This window comes from Clytia hemisphaerica, unplaced genomic scaffold, assembly GCF_902728285.1.
Source record: "Clytia hemisphaerica strain Z4C2 unplaced genomic scaffold, Clytia hemisphaerica genome assembly, whole genome shotgun sequence".
NCBI classification, from domain to species: Eukaryota; Metazoa; Cnidaria; class Hydrozoa; order Leptothecata; family Clytiidae; genus Clytia; species Clytia hemisphaerica.
In genome coordinates this window covers 1,513,907-1,526,590 of record NW_027103851.1, presented here as the reverse complement: position 1 = coordinate 1,526,590, position 12,684 = coordinate 1,513,907, and the positions used below count along the sequence as shown (strand labels likewise).

The 12,684-nt window shown below is 33.0% G+C and overlaps 1 protein-coding gene across 1 annotated transcript in view; it reads right to left on the bottom strand.

Annotated features, from left to right (window-relative positions):
• Positions 1-12,231, bottom strand: part of LOC136807737 (origin recognition complex subunit 3-like) — a 62,530-nt gene extending 50,299 nt beyond the window's left edge. The window contains exons 1-11 of the mRNA XM_067064350.1: positions 12,116-12,231; positions 11,516-11,627; positions 10,629-10,729; positions 9,845-9,971; positions 9,006-9,110; positions 8,242-8,297; positions 7,461-7,628; positions 6,866-6,881; positions 6,366-6,447; positions 5,801-5,960; positions 4,610-4,723 (exon numbers count right to left, since the gene is read on the bottom strand). Coding sequence (XP_066920451.1) covers positions 4,610-4,723; positions 5,801-5,960; positions 6,366-6,447; positions 6,866-6,881; positions 7,461-7,628; positions 8,242-8,297; positions 9,006-9,110; positions 9,845-9,971; positions 10,629-10,729; positions 11,516-11,627; positions 12,116-12,169 — 1,095 coding nt within the window. The 5' untranslated portion in view covers positions 12,170-12,231. The remainder of the gene's footprint in view (positions 1-4,609; positions 4,724-5,800; positions 5,961-6,365; positions 6,448-6,865; positions 6,882-7,460; positions 7,629-8,241; positions 8,298-9,005; positions 9,111-9,844; positions 9,972-10,628; positions 10,730-11,515; positions 11,628-12,115) is intronic.
• Between the last annotated feature and the right edge of the window lie 453 nt (positions 12,232-12,684).

The following is a 12,684-nucleotide window of genomic DNA, read 5'->3' as shown; positions in this document are numbered from 1 at the left end:
GCCAACAACACCATATGCCGTCATGATAGATTTCACTCTATTTACAACGGTTTTTTATTGAAGTTTTTTGTAAGCTAGATTTCTTTAAATGGCAAAATTGAAACAAGATACATTTGAAATATGTTTTTCCTGGTTTTTCATAGTGATACATTTTCAACTCAAAGTAATCATTTATTACTGATACTTTTGAAAGGGTGATGTTAAAATTGTAAAATTTCGTTTATAATACACTTCTTCGAACGCAGTCGTGCGAGCAGGCGCGTGTCATTGGGTCCGCGCGGTAATTGGCAGCTACACTCGAAAACATGTATTGGATCTGGTTGAATGGTGTTATATCATTGATTATGAAAGCTCTACTTTGCGATTGATTTAATGGACTTTACATCTTTCAGTGTCGCAACATCCAAATTATTTATAAGATTTTTGATGAACGTCTTGTCACCTGTACATTTACAAAATTAACTTTTTGTTTGCTTGAATCAGTCGCTGATTAAAAAGATTTTTCAAACGAGACAGGTGTAAAAAGAAAACATCCTAAATCAATTAGATGAGCTCTCCGAACGAACTTTTTTTTAAACAAAGTTCACCGTTCTTTGGATATTAAATTTGGATCATTCTATATGATCTGAAAATAACTAATTAAATTAAAACTCAGAAATAACGCATGTTAAGCTAAAAGTCAAAAACATTCAAACCAAAATATTAAATTATTCTTCACAATTCTTCACAATAAGAATCTTTATGATAAGGGAACAAGGTTTCGTATCCTGAAAAAGTAAAGCAAACGGATCAGAAGAGACATTCTAATCTTGAGCATTATTTGGTATTTTTTATTCTTCCAAAGTAAACCATGACCTTGTCACAATGCTTTTCATTTTTGAGCAACGCGTCAACCAAAAATAAGCCACCGTTAACAAACGAGTTGAATGGATTTGTTAAAGATACTTTATTAATGGTTTCAATACTTATCATGGGTTGTTTCGTTGTCACCACAAACTTAGCTTTGATTGTTGGCTTGAGAAAGACCTACAAAAAACAGACCAGGTCTCAAAAACTTTACATATATCAATCCACCACTGATAGTATTGTTGGATTGATATGTTTGCCATACTTTGCAATTGTCAATGCATTATCTATCAATACTTGCAGGCTCCAGAACATTGGAATGACGATTTCTATCTACTCATTCGGCATTGGACTTGGTACATTTACTCTGATTTCAATTTTACGTAATATTGCCATAAGAAAACCACTCTATGTAGTAAAAAACAAAACTATATACCTTGCAATAATATCATACAATGTCTTACTTATTCTCATGGCTTTGCTAAGTTTTTTTAGTAGTGAACATGAGTACACATCATATACATTATATTGCTTCGCTGTGATAAGTGCCGGAATTGTCATTCTACTTCAGATCTTAATAATTGTTATCGTTAACATCTGGTCGAGAAGAAGTCTTACGAGGAAAAGAGAAATTCCCGGGGAAAGAAATAATAAAACAGAGGAGCAAAAGAGAAAGCGCAATGAAAAGGCTGTTGCAATCTTGACTATTTTATCGATAGTATATGTACTTTGCACTTTACCAACGAGCATATTTTATATCATATTGGGGATTTCACAATTATTGAATGAAATAGAGTTTTTCAATTCGGTCATGAAATTTCACGGATTCGCAAATCTATCGGTAGTACTTTGTTCTGGTATAAATGCATTAGCATACATGCTCAAAGATCGAAAAATCAAGAAGTATTATTATCGTCAATTTTGTTGCAGAAAACGAAATCACAGAACTGAGGAAAAAGAAAGCACACATCCGAGAGTGCAATCAACGTCTGTTTTAAATCCTTCTTTTAATTCAGATTGAAATGTAAAGACTTTTCAATAAATAAACAGACTTTTGAGTTTTTTTCGGAAACCATTTATAGATTTCAGAGATGTATCTAAATAAAGACAGAAAATATTCCTGGAAATTTTGATTTGGTATTGCTCGTTGAAATTGCCGAAAGTTGAAATTACGGTAACCGAAGAAATCATTAAAATCTATTAAATCATTTCAAAAAATATTGAAAAGAAATTGAAAGCAAATACCCATCACGTTTTTGTTTTGCTAGAATTTTTATTTCTGGACATTCGGACTCAAAGTTCAGTTTTCAGAATTTGACATTTCTTATATAAAACTTTATATAAATTAAATTTCACTAAAACTTTATCAAAATGTTAATTGTTTAAGTTTTATTTACGTTTTCGAAAGTTTTTCCGGTAACTTTAAGCAATTCATAGCTTAATACTTTATTTTTATGACTACGGCAAAACCAATTTGATTAGTAAATTTGTTTCAAAAATTTTTTTTTTCATTTCCTATTTAAAAATATGTTCAATCGGGCCAGAAACTTAATGATAAAAATTAACAGAAGCATTTTTTATTTTTGTTAAAAATTTATTACAAGACGTTTCGATGCTCTCCGAGCATCATCCTCAGTTAAAATGAAATTCGTTTCAAAAAATTTGATTAAAAGGTTAAAAAATCTGGTCAATTAAAAAGTCATTAAAATAAATACAAAGGTGCTAAATGATCGATAAAATATTAATTGTTTCTATTTAAAAAGTAACAAAGGAACTGATTTCTCTTGAACATTGAGTTTGGGATGTTTTTGTTTAATAAATAATGCCTCGGAGAGTTTTCTTTTAAAATTGTTTTTATAGCCCGAGCCAATAATTTTCATATTTTGCATGCTTATGCGTGAATGACCGGTTTGTTTGGAGTGACGTAACAAATGTGAGTTGCAGTCCTTTTCAGCATGCTCGTTTGCTCTAGCATGCTTGTTTACCTTACCAAGGAGAAAAGGGTGAACTCGTTACCAAGAAAATGAAAAACTATTTAAAGAACTGTTTACCTAACACAGAAACTCGCGTAACTTTCAAAGGTACACGACTCAGTTCTAATTTTTCTATCAAAGATAGAATTCAAAATCAACACAAACATAACATTGTATATGAGGGCCAATGTCCCGATTGTGACGCCAATTACATTGGAGAAACCGAAAGAAGATTTTTAATTAGAGCAAACGAGCATGCTGAAAAGGACTGCAACTCACATTTGTTACGTCACTCCAAACAAACCGGTCATTCACGCATAAGCATGCAAAATATGAAAATTATTGGCTCGGGCTATAAAAACAATTTTAAAAGAAAACTCTCCGAGGCATTATTTATTAAACAAAAACATCCCAAACTCAATGTTCAAGAGAAATCAGTTCCTTTGTTACTTTTTAAATAGAAACAATTAATATTTTATCGATCATTTAGCACCTTTGTATTTATTTTAATGACTTTTTAATTGACCAGATTTTTTAACCTTTTAATCAAATTTTTTGAAACGAATTTCATTTTAACTGAGGATGATGCTCGGAGAGCATCGAAACGTCTTGTAATAAATTTTTAACAAAAATAAAAAATGCTTCTGTTAATTTTTATCATTTCCTATTTAGCAACTAGCAAGTGCTAATTTTTACAAAATATTGTTAGCTTTTTCAAATTTAATAAATCCATCAACCGTTTTTGTTTTTCATTTCCGAAATCACTTTTTTATCTTCAGAATTCACTATTACTCGTAGCATGGTTATATTACTCACTGCCATATTTAGGATTTTTAGTATATTTAGGAACTGAACAGGCTATTTATTTTGCTCGAATTATAGAAATATTTGAATAAAAAAGTTCGTTTTAGCGAGAGTTCACTGTTTTAATATCTCGTTTAGAATACTAGCCTTTTTAGCTGCTGTTGCCAGCATTTGCCGATATGAACACTTTCCATTTATTTGCCAACAACGCCATATGCCGTAGTGATAGATTTCACTCTATTAACAGTTTTTATTGAAGTTTATTGTAAGTTCGATTTCTTTAAATGGCAAAATTGAAAAAAGATACATTTGAAATAAGTTTTTTCTGTTTTTTTAATAGTGATACATTTTCAACTCAAAGTAATCAGTTATTTCTGATTCTTTGCCACGGAAAGTCATGTGACATCTTTTTTAACCAATAAGATTTAATAATTTCGAGGGTAAAACAAACACTATGGTTTAACTCACTAAAAGATAATGTTTATTGAAAACATATAATTAATCTTTAGTAAGTGTTCTGTTGTACCCCAGTTCTGACGTCATGCCGTGGCGAAGAATACTTTTCACAAAATCAAACTAAATGTGATTCTAAATACTTCGGTCGATAAGTCGGCATATGCCGACATCTGGCGAATAAGTTTAACCTTTATTTTTCCCCGTGGCAAATAGGTCGAACCTTAAAAAAAGCACGGCAGTTAAAGGTTTTGTTTTTAAATAAGAGTGATATCGTTTGCTTACTCATCAATTATAATCCACAAGCTTTTTCACATTGAATGAACACGAATGTAATGTGGAGCAATATTGGTCAGAATGAGGAAGAGAAAAACATTTTTTTTTTGCTTAAATAAGCATAATATAACAATAGGTAGACATTGTCCTGATATGAAATATGTGTCTGATATGAAACGGGAACACTTATGTAAAAATAAAACCTTTAAAAGACATAATAATGACGAAATGATAATGATGTACTAAAAATGCAATACCTTCAGAGCTCTGATGAAATTTTTGATTGAGAAATCATGATACAGGAAATGTTCGTATAGCAGCCGGAAAACTTTTGGTCCCAATTTGAAGGCATTCGACTCTGTGATGAGCACCTGGGAAAAAAATAAAGTGAAATATGGATTGTATCAATAAGAATAAACTATTTTATGATCATGCAAAACAAGCACTTTGACTGAAAACGAAAGTGGAATATCTTTAGATCTATTTGACCAAGTGACTTCTGATCTACTTGACCAAATTGCAGAATTTTGAATTTATGGTAAAGATTTAAACATAATATCAATTAATTCATAAAGATTTACGAATATTAATATTTTATTCAGTTTCGAGAAAGGTGTAGTAATTAGAAAAACTTGTTAGTAATTTATTGTAAATAAACAATAAAAACAATAATTTTGATATGCTTACGTCTAATGAACACACATTTTTTATAAGAACAAAAAAACTATATGGTGACCAAAATATTAAGAAAAAGTTAAGAACATTTTAAGGTTTTGCGTACTTTAAAATAGCCGTTTACAAAGGAAAATTAACAAAAATATTCGCAAATCAATGAAAATAAAAACATGTTAAGAATATTTTAAACTAAAAACTAAAACATTTAAGAACAGGCTTTAGAATTTAAATGTTCTTATAAAAAAAACATGTAGTATGCTCTTATGATTAACCCAGATTAACCCTACTGAATAGAGTGTAAAAGATATAGAGCTTATCGGAGTTTTTTATTTTTCTAAAAAAGCGATGCATTGTGGGATTGTTTCGAGTATATTACAATAGAATTCTCTTAGGAATTCCTCGAGGCAATTCTATTGTAATACACTCAAAACAATCCCACAATGCATCGATTTTTTAGAAAAATAAAAAACTCCGATAAGGTCTATTGCTTTTATGTGCTGTGGAACATTCTGGAAAATGTGTTGTGTCATACATGTTTTTTTATAAGAACAAACTATATAAGAACACAAGGCTTCGATGCCGAAAATGTTAAGAGCAAGTTAAGAACATTTTGAGGCTTTGCAGACTCGAAAACACCCAATTTTAGGAAAATGATCACAAAATGGTGAAAATAAGAACATGTTAAGAACATTTTTAGGCTTAAAACCCAAAAAGTTAAGAACATCCAAAAGGCTTCAAAAATTTTGAGTGTTCTTATAAAAACAAACATGTACCTGATCGACTACTTCAGTTAAACAGACCAGAGATGGTTGTGATTGAAATTTTTCAATAGACAATCGTGATGTTGCGGAGTGGGAGAGAGTTGAGTGGACGGCCGACACGGTTGTGGCGACGCCGAATACAAAAACCATTGGTACTTCTTTTGCATGTTCACTGATAAAACGAGAAACCAAACCGTTATCATGAGAAAGACTAAAGGTCTGACTTATATAAGCCTAACAGCTATTTACCCGGTAAATAACAATAAACAAACGTAAGAGTAGACTTCTTACTTTTTAGGAAATTCATATTAGGAACACTTTTCAGAATAAATTTCTCTATAAAATAATGTTAGGCATTTTCAGGGATATAAAGCAACTTTCACGATTTTTGGATTTAAAAAAAAATCGCAAAAAAAAAGAAGTTACAGTTTGATTTTTGAGATCCATTCTTTATGTACTAATAACCATAAGGCTTTAAAACTCCTCAGTGGCGTAGCGTTAAAAAAATCCATTTGAAAAACGTTCCTAATGAAAGCATTTATAAACTTTCGACTTTGTGACTAGTAATCGAACTAACCTGCAAATGTAGATGAAATCTTGAACGACAGTTGATGTAAATCTTTCAAAGTCTTCCAAAATAAAGACCATTGGAAATATTCCTGAAAAAAATAATCATTTTTCAAGATTTATAGACTGTTTTATATTATTTTCTTGATAGAATAGACTTTTTCATAAATGACGTCACAAACATCACTTGCCTCGTTTTGAAATTATTGCCAAGGTGATCAACTTCAGAGCGGATTTTATTAAAACTACTTTCTATTCATAAAAAAAATTATTTAATGTCTCAAGGGACATAATCACCATGGTAATTGTTTGAATACGAGGCAAGTGATGTTCGTGACGTAATTCATGAAAAAGGTCTATTATTTTTTCATTTTTTAAATATGTTTTGCTTCTTCCGAGTCCCTCTAGACAACTAACATTTACAAATTCCATAGTCTATAAATTCGGTTTTTACTATAATAGGACAAAGAAGACAAGCGTTATTGCAAATCGAAAAAGAATAACAATTACCTTCGTATTCGTTTTTCTGAAAGAATAAAAGAATTAAGAAAATTACTGAATGATTCATTTTTAATCATGCTACACTTGGCAGCTTTATAGAGTGGTCGGTATAACTTTCCCTTATATTTATCATTACTATTAACACCAGCGTAATAAAGGTACTTTGTAATCGGTTAAATACACGTTAGTACGGCAAACTGTTTTGAGGACGTCTTCCCCTATGGAACTGCATGTATATTCACAGTTGACTTCTTACACCCCCTTCTCACAGACCCACTGGGACTCCTTCCTACTGGAAAATTCGGCCAAAATAACTTTCCAGATGGAAAATTGTACTCCAATATTTGTCCCCACAAAAAATAATCGAATAAATAAATCCTCCCTGCAAACTATTTTCCCCATCCCCGCCGCCGAATTTTCTGACTTGAAAACAATGGAATTTTTAGAAATCCCCAGTCTTAAAAAATGGGTAGATCAATACCCATCAAGTTTCAAGTTTCCCCTACTGGCTGATAAAATACCACCGGGTCTATGAGAAGGGGGTGTTTAATTTGGTTATTGACAGATCTATTGGTGACTCTGGTTTAGTAAGAAATATCTCTACCTCAAGATGATCAAAGTACCATTTTTTTAGTTCGTGGAAAGTGTATTCTGAGAAAATGGATTTGACTTTGCGATTGATGGCTATATCATCATCACTGCCCTCACTGTCTGAATTGTTAACATCTGAAGGTGGGTGGTCTTCGTTGTTACTCTTTGAAGATGTGCTTTCCTGGATGCGAAATTAAAAGAGGTTATTATCAATCATTTTCGTTGAATTCAACTTTGAAAAATCGTCAATTTTTTGCCTATGAGTTTCCCTACAACGTCAGTTTTTCGACCATTAAAACTTTTAACAAAAAACTTCTCAAAATCAAATGGTTATTTGAACGTACATAAATGATTCTCAAAATCCTATCCGACAGGTTATTAAATTTGTTGATTGCAGAAACTTGCCAATAGGAATAATATCACAACATAAGTGGTAAGTCAATCAAAGGTTACAAGCTTCTTACGAAACAATCATATGCGGTTGCGTCCCACAAAAAGATGTTACGGATCATAAAAATTGGCCCCCTACTATTATTATGGTGAAGGAGCGAACTATTTTAGCCTAGGTAAGACCAACATCACTACAGCACGCTATCTATCGGCTGAGCTACACTGTTTTGAGAGCTAATTCAAAAGCAGTTTCCTTATTTAGACAAGATAGCGGTTGAAATTGTTTTATAGAAAGGGTAGTTTCGTATCCATGGCCATGGTTTTATCATATTTCAGTTTTTTTATTCCATTGGGAAGAGTGGAAGCATATCATATTATTTTGAAAAAAAGTCTGTCTTACTTACAGCAAGAGTGCTTTTATAAATCGAGTCGAACGCATTTTTCAACATCATCTTCAAATCTACAAAAAGCAAAAAAATTAAAATAAGGCATAATTTATTACTACAGGGCGTTAATAAGTTGATTGACAAAACTTAGAATAAATTAAGTGTGATAACAACAATATAATTGCATTGAGTGGTTCCGTAAAAAATCATCTTTGATAGGTTTTTTAACTCCCCGGATCTTCGCCGGAATTATAGTAACCCCTATGACTTTCAGTAAAATTTCAATACGGGACTTTTGCCTTTTTCAAAGAGAACCCTCCTAGATTTTTCACGAAATCTCAGTGACCCTCCCTGGATTTTCTAACTTAACGAGGACATCCCCCTCTGGAGGAAAAAATATACTCCACAGTTCGGTAAGTAAATTATTCAGGGATACCCTGGGAAAATGAAACTGGATTTTCCAACTTTAACGAGGGCATCCACCACTGGGCGGAAAATATAACAAGATCAACTATTCGGGGGGTAAGCTATTCAGGGAAATTTGGGGAAATTTTTCTCATAGAAAATTGTTTAAGTATTCCAGGCTTTGTCAATGAAAACTCCAGGCGTGTGGTTAAACTCAAACTCCTAAAATTTGATATCCACCACTATTAATAGTAAAGTCTAAATTTATGGTGTGTGGTTGATGGAACTTCTCAGAGATTCTAAGGTGTAAAGGCGTGGGCCTGCTATCGCACTCCTCAAATGATTTAGCCTAGAATTAGTCAACTGAAATTGATTACTTGAACATTCTTTAGAGCGCAATTGAACGGTGAATGGTGTGATTTCTTCTTTCAATTCTTCTACAAGTTGACAGAAAACTGTCCCATGATCAGGAAGGTTCACACCTAAAGAAACAAAAAAACAAATCATAAGGATGGACTTATAAGCATGTTGGTTTGCCGTCATCCGACCGCCCTTACCTCGAAACCCCCCGATCCATAAAATTAAAAATTTATTGACATTTTAAGAAAGAAAGGGTTATTCAAATCAGAACCTCTATTGTGTCTGTCTCGTTCCATCTTAAGCTTTAAGAATCGTGAACTTCTTTTAGCTTTTCCGTTTTCATTTTCGAAAAAATAGCCAAATGTAAACAGACCTTTCATAAATTGTCTAAATCAAAAAGATTCTGACCGACCTCTAAAATCGAGGGTCGGGTGACGGTAATTCAACATTTTTTTAACTTTTGAGAAACATTTGTCTCCTAAAGCTTCAAATGAGAAAGCAGGTGCAAATCAATCTGACAAAGCGGGATTAAGAAACAAAATCCATTATTTTTTTGTCCAAAATACTGTGTAAGCATTATATCCATATCTGCCTATTTCCATTACTTCAATACACCTTTTCGACCTTAACCGCCAATTGCCGCGCAGGCATTTTTTGGCCGTTCTACCACCCTAAAACAGTCCCAGTCTTTCTTTCGCACCTAAAGACAATAGAAAAAACTGTAAAAAGGATTGGATCGAGTTTAGGGTGGTAAATTAGATAATAAAGTGGCACGCGCCTAACCGCGCACCTACGATCAAAAAGGTGTATACTATAAGGCGAAAGTCTTCATTATATCAAACACTTTATAACCAACCTGTCACCAGAACAGCTGTGGGAATTTCAGATGTCAAGCTTGAAGAGCTAAACTGTTTGTGTTTTGATCTCTCCATAAATTCCAACAGTTCAATGAAAATGGTACTGTTCAATTTGTTCTGTACTTCCTGAATGAGGAAAAATATTGATTATCAAATATCAAAATACATAAATACACGTATATTGATTATTATAATCGTGTCACAAATTTAAGAGTTCAGGTAATGGTTCATCAAAATTTATCTTAGCACATACATTCTTAGAAAATCTATTGAAAAATGTGTTAATTCTGGTATACATACCATTATTTTTTTGCCTGGACTTTTTTTTCGCTAACTCAGAATTTAAAATTTTCACGTGGACAAAATCTTGCGGATCCGCCGCCTCTTTTTTACCCAGTTTCTTTCAATTTCTTAAGAATTTTTGCAGAAATTCAGATCTTAAATATTTTGCGATGACTTGAAAATTTAATCCGCGTGGTATCTTTGTTTCTGAATTTACAAAGAAAAACCTGAATGTGGCCGGGTAGCTCAGTCGGTAGAGCATTCGCCTTACAATCTAAGGTTTGTGGGCTCGATCCCCGGTCACTGCCATTTTAGCGGATGAGTAGCTTAGATTTGGTAATCTAATCTAAGCGGAAAGTTACTGGGAGCTGAGAGTAGGTGTGGTGCTCCACCTCAACATTCGGTCTCTCAGGTCTAGCGCATCGCAAATAGAAAAGGGGACAGACTCCCTCACTCCCGGCTCAGCCGACAGTCACCAGATGAATATACTTACTTACTTACCTGAATGTTAGAATGTAAGACTTCCCAGCAATTCATATATTGCTTGAAGCGAAGTGTTTTCTGAGTTTTGTTCTCTTTAGGGAATGTACTGAAAAAGTCCGCTAAAAAATAAGGTGGATGTTTTTTCAAATTATCAGGTGCTGAATATCCAAAGCAACAACAGCCTGTGTTTTTAAGATATCTATTTTTGCTTCGAAGGGAAGGCTCAGAATGCAGAGGGATACCGTTCAATAGGGGTACAAAAGTCTGTCAAAAGTTAGAAATGCATGAGGGTTTTCCACATTATTTCTGTAAAGCCCGTAAGGGCTAGATGTCGTGCTTTAAGCTTTTCCAAGTAAAAATGAATATCTCAAAAAATATTACTGCTATTGTTTTCGAAAACATGCGAAGCTTCTTATTGGTCAAGCGCTGAAATTCTACTGTCACGTGACCTAGGTAGGATAGGATTTCCTACCTAACCTCGGCACACTTTTCAGCCAAAGCACGACATCTACCCTTCGGGCTTTATAAATCTATGGTTATTTCTAGAAAATTTATGAAAATTAGTAGAACTAGTACTCCAGTTTGAATCTTTGTATTTCTTTGAGTGTTTTAGTAAGAGAGTTGTTGTAATACATTTTTTTGCTCAGAATATCATGTTTTTTCAGATGGTCCCAATCATTTTCGTTTATTTTGACTTTTGAAAATCAGGTATTTTCTTACCCCTTATTTTCCCTTGCAGTTTTGCCTATGGCGTTACTATTTTGGTCATAAAAAGTTTTCCCGGGCCTAATCCGCGTCCTCCCTCTCAAAAATATCTTGTAATATACTGTTCTTTGGAAAAGACAAAAAATGGTTAGGTTGTAGAAAAGATGTCACGGAACCCCAGGCTTGGCCCCCTACTATACCTGTTTTTAATGTTTTGTTCGTGCGGGAAGTTTCTCTTTTCTTTCTTTTCCGTGGACTAGCTCCTTTTCTTGGTGATTCAGGAACATTGTTTGGTTTAAAAAGGAAACATCCCTTAAAAGAAAAAGCATGGTGAATAAAACATAGTCAAATAATATCAAAATTCACTTTAATTTTTGAGAATTATGAAAATTTGCTTGCGTTAACAACTTGCAGCCAAATTACCGGTGTATTTAGCAAACAACAGATTATGATATTCAGTTCAGAACATCTATTCATGATTTCATGATATGCAACACTGCAATGTCTTCTGACATCACATCACGAACCCGATAAGCTGATTGGTTGTAAGTGACGTAAAATAAGTCAATACGTCACTTTCAACCAATCAGCTGTTGGGTCTGTGAACGACATTGCAATGGTGAATATCATGAATTACTCATGTTATGCACCACTGGAGAGTCTTCTGAGAACTTTTAAAATTTTCCATCCAATACGTCACTTAAACAATAGAAGAAGTGACGTATGGGGGGGAACAAAAACCGAAAAGTTGTCATTGCAGTGGTGAATATCATGAATTATACCAGAAAAAATCATCATACCTTTGAAATAGATGACGTCACAACCTCATTTTCTTCATCACTGATGTAACTCATGGTTGGTTGATTGGATTAATTGAATTTCCTTGCCTATTTTTATTAGTTCTTTTTTAATGACTTTCTCTACAGAAAATAAAAACAAGGTAATAATTGGTTAAATTTTCATTTTCCAGAATACCAGGCTATTATTAGAGCAGAGAGGATTAGGTGAGGGGTTAGGTTTAAAATCTCAAACATACATGTGTAATAAAAGGATTACCCAGATGTTTAGACATACAAGTGTGACATGAAACTGATACTTTTGAATGATGTTTTTTTTATGAATTTAGCAGACATGTCATTAAAGACAATATTTGACTTCAAATGAGAAAGTTTTATTTTTTTTTGGAAGATTATAAAAGATTCTGAAAATGATTAAAAAAATTACTAATTTAGACCTTACTGGTATTTTAGTACCCTTAGTGAGACATCCCTTGTCTTTTGAGCTTTCAACCCAAGGTCTTCAAAATTTAATATTGCAACTAAATCAATTTATCTAAGAAGGAGGGACTCCCTTTGACACTATGCCATTA